Below are 17,071 nucleotides of genomic sequence, written 5' to 3' on the forward strand. Positions count from 1 at the left end.
ATCTCAAGGTTGGGCTTGGAGAGACTTCTGCTGGAAACCTTGGAGAGATGCTTCTAGGCATTGTAGACAATATTGAGCTAGATGGACCAGTGGTCTAACTTAGTATAAGACAGCTTCCTGTATTCCAACGCTCTTCTCGTACCATCAGTGTTAGTCCATGACTGCTTATTCTATCGGTCTTCCCATTTATCCACTATCCAATTCCTGTGAACATACATAGTAGCAGAACAGCTTTACCGGTATTATGTTTTAACTGGGAAGCACAGTGTTAAGTCAACAGAACAGTTCTATTAAGAAATATTTCTTTGTAACATCTACAGTTCCTGTGCATTTACTGCTAGGAGATTAGGGCTTATCTTGTAAGAAAAATGAAAGTGAGATGTACACTGTAGGTTAAATCCAATTAGTTAACATCTTTAAAATGAATCTCTAGAAAGATGCAGATGATATTTTCAAAAAAGGATTAGTTTCTCAAAAGCTGTCATCTGGAGACACAGATAAGATATTTTATATCACAGACCATAAGGACACAAGAAATTCAAAAGAAAAATGTCAGGTTATAGTAATTATGTGGGTTAGGTGCTTGACTTTCTAATGATCCCTTAAGCTGAAAGACAGTTAATTATCAATTTCAGCTTCAGTGCATCCAATTACCAAGAGAAACTTCAGTTGTTTCGGAAAAATCATATAAAGAAAAATCACCCCTTTCCTTATTTTTTTTCCTAGTCAATACTTGCTTATCATATAGTTTGAAATTTCACCTTAATTTTTTTGGTTTTGGTAGAGGATAACTAAATTGCTTGAAATTACACAGGTGAAATGACCCCTTGCTAGTTTTTCTGCCATTTATGGGACTAAGATGTATTAGCTAGAATTCTGGATTAATTACATATGGGACTCTGTGTGTGCGTGCCATAGGCGAATCAGTTAAAAATCCTTTCAAACATTCTTAAATTTTGTACTTGTTAGTCTTCTTGCATATAACATTTTACAGAAAAATGGCATTTTTACTTTTTGAGGGATATCTGGCAAATTTGATACAGAATAAATAGAATGATTCGCATCCTATCACATATACATTCTGGGCAGTGGCAGTCCTTCTGCTTGGCATAGATCCTGGCCTGGGGGGACCCAGAGCCGCATGGGATCCACAAGCCAGGTGGCCGACCAGTAATCCATATTAGCCGCCATAAAAATCTGTTACGACTCTAGTGACCTGCTGCTCAGCTTAGATGCTCAACATCATGCTTGACCCAGTCCTTTCCTTTTTGCCCTGATTCATAGACTGCAACTGTGAGGTCTGTGTTCATGAAGTATAGTATTTGGAATGAGCTCTATTGCGAATAGAAGTTGAGACACATGCAGTGCTGATCATTGTGTCAGGCAATAGAAATGCATATTTGGAGAAACCCATTTTTTATTATGCCATTTACTAAATGGCTTTTCTTCCCTGTGTGGCTTGGAGGCTCTTACCTTGACTGATCATGAATTTGCACAGAGTTTCTTTCTTCTGTACCACTACACTTCTTCATAGAATAGACTACTTGCTGTTATTGTTTCATTTCTATATTTTTCAAATCCTCTGCAAACAAGGGGCTCTGACTGTGAAAAGAATTCTGAATCTTTGAACAGATACTTAAATAGATAGAACTATTTTTTAAAAGTGTGAGACAGATGCTTTCTTCTGAAGGAGACACAAATTCAGAAACTAATTTGGAAGTGATAAAAATTAATTTGCACACTTTAATTGGAACCATCTCCCTGCATGAAAAGGAGAAGGACAGAGCCCACAGTTTGAGCTAAGAGCTGATTGAATTTTTTGTCATGTAGGGATGCTGGACTTGGCCGCTTATCCTCTTGAGCCTATCTTGAGCCTACCCATGCAATATATTGCGTTCAGCCTTTGACTGGTGTTCTTTAAAAGGATCAATGCTATTTCTGTTGTGTCCCCAGAGCCTGAAATTTCATTGATCTTGGGACTTGACATTTCTCATTACATACCAGATAGTCACCAGAGGTGTGAGTTAACATTGCGTTTCCTAGCAATGTTTGCATTGAACACTAGAAGTACATTGTTCCGACCAGCCCAAAGCTAGTTTCTGGGCCAATTACAGCAAATATCCCTTAAAGGCACTAAAGTGCATTTTGTCTCACTTGACACATTTTACATATGCTTAAAGGGAATTTTCAATGCTTCAGTCAATGAGGGTGGTAAACTGCCCTGTGCCTTGAAAATACTAATGTGCCTGTAAGGAGTTCCAGAGAGAGAGAGAGAGTAACATTGATTTTATGAACAATACTTCTGAAGGCATTTTAAGTCACTTGTGGGTAAATATTTCAAATCTAAAAGACTCTCTAAATTAATTGAAAGGAAGAGATCATTCAACTTAAAAACATCCACTGAGTTTCTGTTTTTTATTTAGGCTAGAGTATTTTTATTTTTTATATCGATATGATTTGGACATGTGCATGGGTATATAGTAGGGCTTCTCAAACTTGGATTCCCAGATGTTCTTGGACTTCAACTCCCATTATCTCTAACCACAATGGCCAAAGTCCATTGTGGCCAGGGATGATGAGCGGTACAGTCCAACAACATTTTGGTACCCAAGTTAAGGAACCTTTGATATTGATGCCTTGGTTTGCATATATCACCTGTAACGTGATTGACTGATTGATTAAGTGCCATCAAGTTGGTGTCGACTCTTAGTGACCACATAGATATTCTCTCCAGGATGATCTGTCTTCAACTTGGCCTTTAAGGTCTCTCAGTGGTGCATTCGTTGCTGTTGTAATTGAGTCCATCCACCTTGCTGCTGGTCATCCTCTTCTTCTCTTGCCTTCAACTTTCCCCAGCATTATGGACTTCTCAAGAGAGCTTTCATTCAAATCATATTGTATTGGATCAGCTTCAATGAGAGACCTCTTGATTTACGGAGATATCTAAATGCTAAAATCATTAAAAATAAGTATGCAGTTTGGATGCAGCAAAATCCATAGCACTGCCAATGAAAAAGGTGCCCACAGATATATACTGCACATCCTGTGTGTTTTTATATGATCAGAGTTTATGCCTAATGCCATGTAGATAAGCACAGTTTATTTGAAAACTATACCATTTATATCCCACTGCTTCCTGCTACAAAAATATCATTTGGGTACCATTGCTGAACCTCCCCCTATAAGAGATTTTATGTTTGATTTCTTCGCACACTATCGCTTTGAGCATATATGGCAATATAATATATAATCCCTTTAGAACAGTATGGGGCAGACTATTTTAGGGATTAGTTATTCTTATGGGGCAGATGCAGTCCCAGAATCCAGAAACGTTGTCCCTTCAAGGGCTCAAGAAATAGCCATGCTGTGGGTGTGAGTCCGTTTCATTGCTAGGAAAAAGGCACTGTGTGGTTTTCCTTCTTGTATGTAATGCTAGATTTATTTCAGAGCAGCTTTTCCAATCCCAACATTCACAATGGAAATAGGAAAGATGTACCAACTCCATGAAGAGAGCTGGTGGTAGCTGTAGGTTATGTTCTTCTGTGGTTTCCACTTCCATTTCCTCAAGAAGAAACAACACAGGGAAATTGAGTGGATATCTACCAGTTCTGTGTGAGAAGTATGGAAGTGGTGTAAATATGGGTGATATAGATGAGAATGGGAATAGTAGGGAACACACACACACACACACACACACACACACACACACCATTTCCAGTATGGCGGACTCCATGCCTTTTAAGTGGTTTTACATGGCCAGCCTTTACACTCTATTGCCTAGAACTGAAACAGCTGCACTTCTGAATATCATCAGTATACCAAGGTTTTTTTTCCTGGCCCAGTCAGGCTGATGTCGCCACAATCCGGCTACTTATCCACAAATGAATTGTTCTAGCGAAAAGTGAGGAATAGCATCTGTAGGAAAAGGCCTTGTTAGGACTTGGTCCTCAGGGACATTTGTTGCCTGTGCCTAGTCTCAAGTGATTGCATGAAGACTTAAGCCCTATTCAGATGTTACATTGTATATGCATACAAGTGTCTGTGCAGTGCACATGTTTTTGTATGAATGACTGTACATGTACAGTGTTCATTTTCAAAGTGAACCTGGAAACAGGCCCCCTTCATCATCATCATCATCATCATCATCATTACATTTATATCCCGCTCTTCCTCCAAGGAGCCCAGAGCGGTGTACTACATACTTGAGTTTCTCTTTCACAACAACCCTGTGAAGTAGGTTAGGCTGAGAGCGAAGTGACTGGCCCAGAGTCACCCAGCTAGTCTCATGGCTGAATGGGGATTTGAACTCGGGTCTCCCCGGTCCTAGTCCATCACTCTAACCACTACACCACGCTGGCTCAGTTTGGCCCTTCAAATACAGGGTGGGGATAAGAAGGATACTACTGTACATGTATTAAACAAAACTTATTAAACATAAATGCATGTTCTCAGATCTGTACATGCATGCACCGTACATTGTGCAGGCACTGAACATAATACCTGAGTAGGGCTTTAGTCTCTAGCATTCCTGGCTTTCTTCAGATAAGAAACAGTGAGATGCTGTGATGTCTCCTGCTTTTTAAAATGACTACCCCTCTTGTACTGTTGACAGTGTACCACTGTGCCTGCTAAAACTGAAAAGATGTTTCCATTTCACAAGAAGAAATTGTTTGCAGGGAAACCATCAGAATAAATAATGAGACTATTAATATTTCTTCTTCATTTAAAATCAAAACACATGCTGTTGTCCTCAGAAATGAATCACATACTATGTCAGTTGTAGAGGATAAAAGCGAGCCCCCCCCCCCGTTTTTAAACTATATTGAGAGAACTGAGTTGGTAGCTCAGTCTTGGGTATTTTATCTTTTTGCCCTGAAGTGATTCTGCTGCAGATATAGAGATGCTACATTGGGGAAATTACTGTGAGTTCAAAGTGACGGTGTTTCAATTCACGGTGGTCAAGTTTCACCTGCAGCTCCCTTGGTGCCACAGCCTTTAACCTCTCACTGCATCTATCAGTGGTGATGTGATGGTGACAGAATATTTTGCTAGATTTTGAATGATTGCTAAGGTCCATGACATTCTGTCTTGTGCAGGGAAATGTAATGTGGGTGAGGTTCTCTTCCCCATATGGCAACGTTGCTAGAATAATATATTACGTGTGTGTGTGTGTGTGTGTGTGTGTGTGTGTGTGTGTGTGTGTGTGTGTATACACACACATATACGCACATACATACACACTTGTGTGTGTGTGTGTGTATAATGAGTGTGTGTGTGTGTGTGTGTGTGTGTGTGTATTCTCATTAATCCCTAAAGGGTGAAATGATACAGTTATTGCAAAGCCATGGTTGATTCTAAAAGCTCTGGAAATATAGGATAGCTTGAATTTTTTTTAAAAGCTGCTTTCAGGGACAATCTTGGTCCTCATAGACATTTTCCTTGCCAAATGAAGTGGATCACAGCACAGATTCAATTTAATTATAGATAAGTGAGGACAGTGTGTATGATTTTTCAGAATCATGTGTAATAGAGATAATAGGCTGCTTTGCCTTTCTTTAAACTGTCTAGAAAAACTCTCAAGGTTTTTCAAGGGCTAACTTGGGTAACTTACATTTGAGAACAGCAATTTCAAAATAAGAATATTGGGGAATAAGTTCAAGCCCCCTGCCAGCTACAGTTTTAGCACCTCCAGTGTACAATTTAACTGGGGCCATTTGTCTTTTAATACATTTCCAATATGGCTCTTTGTGTTGAAAAAGTTATGCATCCCTAATCTAAACACACTACTATTAATATTTACTATGAATATTTACGTATCAGTTATCAACAATGCAGTCTACATAGAAAGATAAATAAATAATAAATCATCAAATGAATACAAAATAAGACTCATAATGTCTTTTGAAAAATGCTATCATTCTTTGCTTCATTTTAACAGGGCATTGTGACTAGAAAAGTGAAAAAGATATCACCCAAAAACATTCCTAAAAGGCTTACATTACATTAGATTACATTACATTAGACTTAAAAAAAAAAAATCCACCTCTGCCTCACTCATCCTTGCCATACAGCAGAGCCTAGAAACCATGCACTAAACCAGAGAAACACTTGGCCCCTTGATACCAAAACCTTGCACATTACACAGGGCAGAATCTATAACAGTTTCCTTCCTTCTCTCTCTCTCTCTCTCTCTCTCTCTCTCTCTCTCTCTCTCTGAAATGCCCCAGTCAGAGCTCCTGCTGCTCCCATCCCACCCTCTCCCTCTCTGAACAAAGAAACTGTTCCCAGCATTCTGCATCCTCTCTGTATCCAGCCAAAATGGAATACCCCATGCTCTTTAATAACCTTGTCCTTTTCTGGTTCTTTTCCACATACGTATTTTGGGTCTTTGTTCTCCACAGCCCAAATACATCTGTTAATTTTAAAATGAATGATTGGACTGAGTTTAATTTATTGCCAGTGGTGGATAATCTGGAATACATAATAAATTACAAAACCTGTTTTTAAGCAGCGTTTTTTAGGCTGGAAAGTTATACATTAAAAGTTAGGAATTCCGCATGTACAATTGTACTTGAAAACAATTGTACACTGGATGTCAGCTAATGGTACATTTGCACATACATTTATCACAGATAAATCTGTTGTTTTTCCACATCAGGATGTTCCCAGATGTTCATACAGGAACTCATTTAAAGGACCGGTTTTTAGAAACACACTTCTGAATAACATACCACTGAAAAGCAGTCCCGGGGCTGCCATTGGATGGCATGTTATTGATAATTGTGTCCTTAGAAATGTTTCCTTCATGTGTGCTTCTATATATGTAGTAGACAGCCTTATGGAACTCTCATATATTGGATTCTGGCATGTCAATAAAGAGGATATGGGAATCAACTCTAAAGTATGAAACAAAGTGAATGGAAGTATTCTTAATGTACAAATTCAAATTGGATGGTAATTGATATATCATGGTTTTATATACTGATTTGTTGGGATTGCTTAAACCACTGTCCCCTGGTTTGGACATCACAAGAAATTGTGGTTAAAGAAACCAGGAAGTGTTTGATTTACTTTGGTGTGTAAGGGGAGGAGGAAAGGGCACATTTGGCTTGTTGGCTCATTCACAGTCCAACAAGCCATGGGCTTCATACTGATCATCCTCCCCGAGGCTCTCTTCTAGCCTTTGAGTATACAGAAGTTATCAGAGTACAGATGTCCAGCATCTGAGCTCTTCCATTTGTTGCTCACACATGTGGGCCCTCAAGAATGACCATCGCAACCCAAAGGGCAATGTTTTGTATGAGCCTGAAATGCTGTGTTGGTTCCAGGCCTCTGTTGCTTCTGAGGGCCACACTAGAACCATCAGGTTGAAATGGCAAGGAAGTTTATTTATGCTAGCCATTAGGAAGAATTTCCAAATGTAAGGACCATTCGGCAGTGGAAGTGTCTTCCTTGGACAGTGGTGGGCTCTCCTTTGCTGGAGGTTTTCAAAGAGGCTGGACAGCCATTTCCAAGAATGTGATAGGAGATTCCTGCAGAGGGTTAGACTAGAAGACTTCCAGGGTTCCTTCCAACCGACATTCTATGATTCTAAGAAAATGTTATTTCTCCCCAATTTTCTTGTACACTAGACAAAAGATTCCCTCATCCTTTACATGATTGTGCTTTAATCACAAGGTATACTGTTTTGACACATATAGGGATAATTCTCAGTCTTCTTTTTTCTGACTCTCAAGCAAAACAAAAAGTAAACAAATCCATCCTTGAAACGGGACAGAAGAGGGGTTAATGTAGAGGCACTCCCAACACTGCTAACTTTTAGTCAATTCATATTTAATTAATGGCTGCAGAATTGTTTTATTTAGAATGTCTTATCTTTTTTGTTTGTTTTATTGTAGGTGATTATCCTGCTCCCAGAGCTGTTCTAACTGGTCATGACCATGAAGTTGTCTGTGTATCTGTTTGTGCTGAGCTGGGACTTGTCATAAGTGGTGCTAAAGGTTAGTCATCATTTTAAATCTTACAAATCTGAAATTCCTCATCATGCGTGTGCCTCAAGACATGTATAATTTCATTATCCTACAAGCTACATATTTTAATTTTTGTATCTTCCACAGAGCTTGCCCTGAATAAATTAAACATAAGCTGAAAACTGTTGGTCAACAGCCTGTCTGTTTGTGAACTGTCATTCCGATTGGTTGAACTGTTGTAATCTATTGGACTGTTTAAACACATCTAGCTCTTTGTAAACAGTTCAACTTGTCCTGGGCCGCAAATACCTGAAGGAATGCCTTCTCCCATATAGACCTGCCCATCAGTTAAGATCAGTAGGAGAGGCCCTCTTGGTAGTGCCACCCTTGTCAGCAGTTGAAGGGGTTGGGGCACATGCAAGGGCTTTCTCTGTGGTGGCCCCTGGGTTGCGGAATGCCCTCCCCTCTGAGGTGCGCCAGGCTCTGACATTGTGCACATTCAGGAGAATGGAGAAGACTCACCTCTTTACTCTGGCCTTTGACTAGAGATGTAGTGGTTCTTCCCCTCTCAAGCACTGTATTTTTTACTGTATTTATGATTTTAAGATGCTGAATTTTAGTTATGCTTTATATTGGTTTTATTGTAACCCACTCTGAGACCTTTGGGTATAGGGCGGGCTAGAAATGTAAATAAATAAATAAATAAATAGAAGTGGTCTTAAAGGCTGTATCCAATAATGCACCTAATGGTCATTGTGAATACTGAACTATGTAGATTTAGCGAGTTCATCTGCTGATACAAAGATCAAAGATTCCCATGAGGGATCTTGGAAGTGGGGTGCTCAAGCTGGTTGGGATATGATTCATGTTGCCTACTTTTCAGACACATTTGTACATCTGTTTATTTCATAGACAAATAGTAAAGCCACAATCTATCACAGGACTGGTTCAAATGATATCCCAACCAGCCTTCTCAGTCACATGCAGGAGGGACGTGGAAAAGCCTGTCTCCTCCTCATCTGGTGTTGCCTAATCATGTTGCCTAATCACTGTTGCCTAATCATGTGGGGATGGTTTGCCCAAACCACCCCACACATGTGGATTAAATACCTCTTAGTATTTAACAGAGTAGTATTTATTCTGTGTATTGTGGGAGGCTTCAGACAAAGCATTTCCCCCCCCCCATAAAATTAGTGGGTGATAGGATGGCACATCAGGTGGGGGAGATGTGTTTATTTATGCTCTTCCTGCACATAAATGAGATGGTCAGAGTGTAATCTGAACTAGCCCATATTCAGTATTGCTAAAATGGGTTCATCACAGTTATACAAACAGCTGAATAAAAACAAGCAGAAGAACTAGAATTTAATCAAAATAAAAATTATGCACATATGGAATACTATTAAATGCAGCCTGTGCACATTTACCTGAGAGTGAGCCCCCTGAACTCAGTAGAAGTTACTTCTGAGTAAAAAAAAAAAGCATAGGACTGAGCAGTTACATTATGCGTCTACTGTACTTCAGAAGGTGATGGCAGCCTATAGATGTGGCCAATAGTATATTAAAATGTAATTAGAATGGAAATGAACTAGAATCTCTGGCTTGTTATTCAGGATTTGGCCTCTGCACACTGAATTTTAACTCATCCACACACTATCTCCCTCTTCACATATTCGCTCCCCTCAGCTTCCTCCTCTCTTCCCTTCCTCCTCCCTTCACAGCTGAGCTCTGCTCCCAAGGCTCAGCAAGCAGGGCTTTGTGGTCAGCCACTGGATCCTAGAGAACCTTTACCAAGCAGCCTTGACACAAACAATCTTTTTTGCCTGATAATCCTTGGAAGGGTTCATCTTAGGAGGGGCTTCTGCCCCTTGTGCCAACCACCTTCTGTGATCCATGTGGTACCTCCATCTACTTTATAACATTAATTTTTTGTGGGAAAGCCTAATCAAATGTGTGCATGTGTGCACACATGTATTATAAAATGTAATATTTTTCTTCTCTGAATTTTCTTGCAAGGCTATAAAAATGTGGATACAAGGATACATCTTTTATTGAATATCTGTTTTGTTGTGCTCTGTTGTAGTGAGATGTTCGTTATTTTCATACATACACAGTAGTGATGAACACAACTGTTTCTGAACAACATTAACACCTGATTTATGAATCCTCTGTTGCACAGGAATTAGAAGTCAGATGCTTGATAAGTGCAGACAGAGTGAAATAATCGTCCTATCATGAACAGCTATATTAAGACCTCAGACCTATTGAGGGAAGGATCATTTAAACATTTACATAATGGGAACAGCAACATACACACAATACTTGAAAGCAATTCAAGATTTAAAAGTGTTTTCCACTTCATTCTGGTTCACTTTAGATCAAACAGCATCCTTCGACTCATCCATTTCACTATTTTAGACCATTATGTGCCAATTCTAAACATACCCTGCATACTTTACCTAGACTATGTGCATCTCTAATACTCTGTATTATTTTTCAATATATAGAAGGACCTTGCCTGGTGCATACAATTACTGGAGATTTGCTGAGAGCACTTGAAGGAACAGAAAACTGTTTGTATCCTCGCTTAATTTCAGTATCTAGTGAAGGCCACTGTATCATCTACTACGAACGAGGCAGATTCAGCAATTTCAGCATTAATGGGAAACTCTTGGCTCAGATGGAAATCAGTGACTCTACCAGGGTAAATCTTTCCTCTTGTAACTTAATGAGATCTATTAGCAGTATCGCTTGAGGAAGCTGCACACAAAATTAGTGCGGAGAAGTCAAATGCATAAAAGAAATGTCTCCACTCCATTTTGAGATAGAACTGAACTCTCAATTTTTAAAATGTAGACTAGAAATGGTTTCACACACAATGGTTCCAGGAGATCTGTTTTAGAGTTAAGGATGTTCATGTGCCTGTGCTTTAAAAGCTTACATGGCTTGACATCCGTCCTCCTTTGACTACAAGCCAAGACATGAATACAAGCCCTGAGGAGTCAAATCCATCACTAACACCTCAAGCAGAGTAAAAGGATGCCCGACTTGAGGTGTTAGTGATGACACCTACTGTTGCAGGACAAACCCTGAAACAATATGTGCTGATTTCAAGTGAAACCCTCCTGCCTGCTTTTTTCTCTCTATTCATAACAAAATGGCCATTTCATTAAACATTTTTGGACCTCTAGTTATTTTATTACTTTTAAAAACTGGATGTTGACAAGGAAATATACCACTCATAAAAGCTGTTTGTGATACCATGCATCCATTCCTTCAGTACTGAGTATAGTTTATGTCTTTGACTTTGCAGGCTATCCTCCTGAGCAGTGATGGGCAGAATCTGGTGACTGGTGGTGATAATGGAGTGGTGGAAGTGTGGCAGGCTTGTGACTTCAAGCAACTCTACATTTACCCCGGCTGCGATGCTGGCATTAGAGCAATGGACCTGTCCCATGATCAGAGGTAAAGGGCATCCTGAGGAGCTGTGAGCTTCAACGTGAATTCTTTTCTTATTAACTGAGCCCCTAGCTGAGATATGCAATACAAGCAGCTCACCTCCCCATGAGTTTGGAGTTAATTTGCATGGTGCCTTATTTTATGATTCAACTCTGTGTTACTTAAGCAGACTTTTCATGCAGCATTTTGGATTGAGTTCTCACTTCTATGAGTTTTAAAGGAGAAAATAGTGTTTCACATTTGCATATTCTTTACCGGGGCAGCCTTATCCCGAGGCAGAGTGAGGCATGAGCCTCAGGCAGCAGATTATTGGGACACCAGCAAGATGGCAAGATGTCCTTCTGCCCTCTGCTTTTCCAAAAAAGAGTTGAAGAACAGGAGGAGGGTCACATAAGGAGCAGGCAATATTTGGCACTTTGCCTCGGGTGCACAGAGGCCTTTTGCGGTCACTGTTTTCTACACAACTGAAACAGTGTACATATGTTTGTATCTATTCCCAAATTTAAAAAATGGAGTATGAGAAATCAATGTTGGCTTATCCACTTCAAGAGACCACACCATGAGGGAGCCCAGCTAGTTTTGCATGCACGTGTGGACTGCCAGGATTGGGCCTGATCCCAGCAGCTACTGTACACAGCAGCAAATCCGTTTAATTAGTCTCCCTTCGAAATGAAATTAAGGGAGCAAGCACTCCTTTAACCTCATTTGTTTGATTGTGTGTCAACTGTGGCCAGCACAATTTGGGGGGTGGGGTGGGAGAAGCCCAATATTGCACTGCGCACTCCCCTAGCCCGGTTTTGCTCGCTCATGAGAATTGTCTCAAGTGCTGTTAAAGTTTGCTCTCGCAGCCAGGATTATGACTAGGCTAGTGTCAGTATGGTACAGTAGATAGATTTTTGGCTTGTACAAAGGAGACCTAGATTCAAATCCCTATTAACCCATGAAGTTTACTGGTTAAAACTGCCCCAGTCACCAACTCTTAGTCTACTTTACTTCACAGGGTTTCAGCAAGGATAAAAAGGGGAAAGGGTGTGATACAAATATAATGTTAACATAATGTTCCAGTGTTGGCATGATCTCAGGTGACATCCATCAAGCATGTTCCTTGTATAGCACACAGAGGTGGGAAAGTGAAAACAGGCATTGCCCACTGAAAATCCCTGACTCCAATCATTGTTGCCTATAAAAAAATAGGCCTACATTACACACTCTCTTAGATAAAGTAGTGGCCAGCATCCTGACTAATGCTTGTTGCACTAGCTAGTTACGCTTGTGCTAAGTCTGAAATTTACATTCCAGACTAGTGGGCTAGTACAAACAGGTTTACACGTGAAGCAAAATGTGTAGCCTGTGGCGTGCCTCATCTGTTTTGTAGGAAACTCTGCAATAGTGCGATTTTGAGCATATAACCCCTGTGATTATATGCAGCTACACTATTGTTCATTATTCAAGTGCAGGTTTTAGCCAGGATGCCAGGCAGTATAATTTCCTCTGTGATTTCGTTTGTGTACTATGTTTGGAATTAGCATAAACTATAGTTTTTGGACCCGAAACGTGAATATGAAAATAAAAAAGTTGATCTCTGTATGAACACGTTGTGTCTTTGTCTTCTCCCTTTCAGGACTCTAATTACTGGCATGGCTTCTGGTAGCATTGTAGCTTTTAACATCGATTTTAATCGGTGGCATTATGAGCATCAGAATAGATATTGAACCAGAGTGAAGAACTGAAAGCAGGAGTGAAACTGAGAGCACAAGTGCTACTGTAAGGCATAATCTCTGGTGGAAAAACAAGTCTGCATTGACCTCCGTTGTACATTCCATTACACCCAGCAATAGCTGTACATTGTAGTCAGCAACCATTTTACTTTGTGTGTTTTTTCACAACTGAACACCAGCTGCTGCAAAAGCGAGCTTGTATCATGTAAATTATACTGAATTAGGAGATGTTTTGGTAATTATTTCATATACCTTTGTTTACTGAGAAAAGGTAGTAGAACACGTCACAAGAGACTTTTGAATATTCTGAGGAACCTTGTGTCTGGTTGTTATATTGTTTGGGCCATGAACCTAACATCCATTTCCCATTTCCAGCCTCTTTTCAAGCTGAAAAATAGTTAAAAGAAGAAATACTACGTTTGATACTTTGTACATCAGATGCACATCTTAACTTTAAAGGGATACTTTTGTAAAAGTAAAACCTTGTATAAAGAACAAAAATGTTTCTTAATTTTATTGTGGAGTTACAACTTGCATGTACTTTAAACCTGTTGTCTTGATGAAACAGCCACATCCGCAGGTTGAACTGGACAGCTGCCCGAGGGCCCAGCTTGTATTCAAGAGTTGAAATGTGGCGCAAGCCACTATTTTGTCATTACCACTGAAACATGGTTTGCACTTTTCAATCTCAAGTCACCCCTTCTGAGTGGAGTTTTGCTCATAACATGAAGCATTTGGATATGAAGCCATTGTCTGCCATATTTATACTTTATAAAAAGAAAATTCTTCCCTTTTTAGTTTAAAATAATGTGATAGACAGGCGGGAGCACAGAAGAGATGCTATGCTACAGTGCTTAATGACTCCCACCAAAGCAAGAGTGCTAGACTTCTGGATTCATCACATTTGGCATACTGTACATTGTAGGGAGAGATCAATTAATAGTCTCTCTTCATTTCTTCGGAAATAAAGCTTGGTTAAAAACAACCTTAGCTTCATTGGGGTTGATCTTTTAATTCTTCTGAAAGTAAGTCACACGTTAAGCCACATTCTCCGTTGAAGGCACTTCATTTTTGACAGTACTGTAACGACTATCAGGATAATTTGCCGTACATTCTACAGATCAAGTCACACACCCAGGGGTATATACACTTTACTTCATGTTTCTTCTTTGTATATTTGGTGACTGTATTGTCATAGATGTACATATTGTGTCGGTAGGGCTATGAGGCATGTAACAGGAATGTAATTTTCTCAGACTTTACACTCACTTGCAGTCATTTATTTTAAAAAAGATAAAACAAGGTAATTGATTCTTTGTACTGGCACTTTGCACCAGAAACATATCATTATTTATTGACGTGATTCTTATTTGTTTTCCACCTTGTATTAGTAAGTTTTAGCACTAAATACCTTCTTCATTGTTGTTTGTATTTATAAGATTCTGAAATCAAGGGGAATCAATGTAATGATTAAGTTATTCATCATCGGTTTGTAAGCAATATCTTGAGTTGGTAGCTTAGAATTGGGAGAATATTGAACATCTGGAAGATAAGTTCATTTCATCTCAAGATCATGGTGAAATATTTTGGATATATAAATTCCTTAAGCTATTGTAACCATGTTTTATTGCAAAGATGTAAAATATGCCAGATGTGTGTGAGTTGGAAATCAAAAAGAAAAATAAAATATGCAAAGAATTCATGGGTTGTTTCTCATTTTATTAAACATTTGAACCAAATAAGCATAATCTTGACATTCTAATTTACGATCAGAATAGATCCTGAAAAAATAACTCGGAAGGATGCAACCCTGAGGCCATTAACAAGACTGGGCAACATGATGCTCAGCCCTCCATTGTCCGCAAGAAGACTTCACTGTCCCTGTACTGAAGGCTTCTTTCTACAGAATACTGCAGGGAAAAGGGGAGTGATTTTTGTGTCTCTCCCCTCCTTCCAAAGTCATTTATGTGTAAATAAATCTGTTCCTGAGGATCACATAGCCCTCCTTCCATCAGCAGAGAGCTGCACATCATGTCTCCCACTATCTTCCACAGAATTCAAGTGGCCAAAAGTTAAACACGCATCTAAACCAGTAACCTCTGGTTAGTAGTACATGCTATAACAAAATAAATAAATAAATAAATTGACCTAGTATTAATGTCACATTCTGATTTCTGGAAATTTAAAGCTAAGAGACCCACTAGCCTAAGAGTTTTATTGTATTTCTGTGTGTCTTCCTTGTGGGATTTAAATCCTTTTAATAAGTAAAATAAATAAATACAACTAGCTGATCCTGCACAGAGCATCTGTGCAGCAGTACACTCCCCCCACCTTCTGCCCTACTCCCCTCCCCCCCAGCCTTCTGCCCCAGTCCCCTCCCCCCCAAGCCTTCTGCCCCAGCTTGCTCCCTCCTCCATTTCCCCCTCTTCGTGCTCCCCCCCCCGGCTTTTTAGCATGCTTGTGTTTTCCCTGATGGCCATTGCCGCCTCCTCCTTCCTCCAGCCCCTGGTGTCGGGCAGCCAAGCCTTCAGCCAGCTCCTTCCTGCACAGCCCTCCCTCTAGAAAGCATCTTCCGAGTCGGCCAGCCGTTTGTCTCTGCCCAGACAAACTCCGCCGCTTTCTCTCCCCTCAGCTTCCCCCCTCCCTTCTGCCCCAATCCATTCAGTTCTCTCCACTTGCCCACTTTCCTTCCTTCCCTTTCCTCCCCAAGCGGCCACTTCCCTACGCGGCCAACCACTGCCCAGCCAATCTGGTGTCTCCACTGCCCAGCCAATCCGCTGGGTTGCCGGGACGCATCCCCACAGAGGCACATCTATGAAAATTATAAATACAATATTCATCTTCCCCAAGAATCTGGTCTAGTCCTTTCCCCTAAGGAACTTGAATTATACTTTTGGTCAGCATTATGATTTTCAGCAGTAAGTTCTTTAATAAAGTTTGTGTTCACTTTATTTTGCTCCCATGTTTGTTCTTGGTTCTTCCATGTGTTCTTGTATTACTTGGAAGGATAATGTGTATCCACACTGGCCAACATTCCACACCAGCATTAGGGAGACATCAAGGCTGCTGTGCACATGGCAGCCAGCCCCAACACGGTTACACAAGAGAGCAGTTGTGCAATTGCTTAACACTGCAGCCATGCAGTTGTGCAGCCCTACTTCCATTGTTTCCAGTCATTATCTTTAAATCTCTAAATGACTTGGACCAAGATACCTAAAGGACCCCCCTCATCCCATATGCAGAGGTGTCTATTTATGTAAAATACTTTTATACCCTGCCCTTCCAGTACACTACTGCTCACAGCAGCTAACAAAATCAGTGCCAACATGATTTTCTGGTCTCAGCCCACTGTACATTCACCCCCACACACAATTTATTAGGAGCTGTACAATGGGTTGCCCAAATCAGCTGCCAGGGTTCCCAGTCTACCTGTCTTTCAGCCGTTCTTGAAGAAAGACCCAGTTGTTTCAGCAGGCCGACTAGTGGTGTTTGAGTATGCTCAATTGCTTTCTATTTTTGGGTCTGGGGTTTGTTTTGTTTTTGCTGCTGTTACTGTAGACGTGCTGGTTTAATTTCACTTGGTTATATTTTGTTTTATATTTTATGGCAGCCTTGACCTTTCTGTTCAAATGAAAAGGCAGAATAAATATTTCCTAACTAAATATATGTAACACTTGGGGCAATGAGAAAATTCATGTTCAGTGCTTGAGGTTCCTCTAAAGGAAGAGTTTATGCACAAGTAGGCCTTTCTGCCTTTCACCGGCCAACATCCAGCTCAGCCCTTCAGCGACGGAAGGAGGGCTGCGGATCCACAAGAAGCCTTCAGTGTAGGCAACAGTGAGTCCACTTTGCTTATATTCGGTGGCTGACATCCAGTGCAGCCCTCCAGCGGTGGGGCTGTGGGTCTGCAGAAGTGTTCTGCAT

At 40.3% G+C, this 17,071-nt stretch overlaps 1 protein-coding gene across 11 annotated transcripts in view; it reads left to right on the top strand.

Moving 5' to 3' along the window:
- The window catches only part of NBEA (neurobeachin), a 670,094-nt gene extending 655,247 nt beyond the window's left edge, over positions 1–14,847 (top strand). For all 11 annotated transcript variants that reach the window (XM_053311836.1, XM_053311837.1, XM_053311835.1 and 8 more), the window contains 4 exons: positions 7,899–8,000; positions 10,478–10,674; positions 11,284–11,435; positions 13,051–14,847. In XM_053311836.1, coding sequence (XP_053167811.1) covers positions 7,899–8,000; positions 10,478–10,674; positions 11,284–11,435; positions 13,051–13,141 — 542 coding nt within the window. In that variant the 3' untranslated portion in view covers positions 13,142–14,847. The remainder of the gene's footprint in view (positions 1–7,898; positions 8,001–10,477; positions 10,675–11,283; positions 11,436–13,050) is intronic.
- The last annotated feature ends 2,224 nt before the right edge of the window (positions 14,848–17,071 follow it).

The sequence above is a fragment of the Hemicordylus capensis genome, chromosome 3, assembly GCF_027244095.1.
Source record: "Hemicordylus capensis ecotype Gifberg chromosome 3, rHemCap1.1.pri, whole genome shotgun sequence".
NCBI lineage: Eukaryota > Metazoa > Chordata > Lepidosauria > Squamata > Cordylidae > Hemicordylus > Hemicordylus capensis.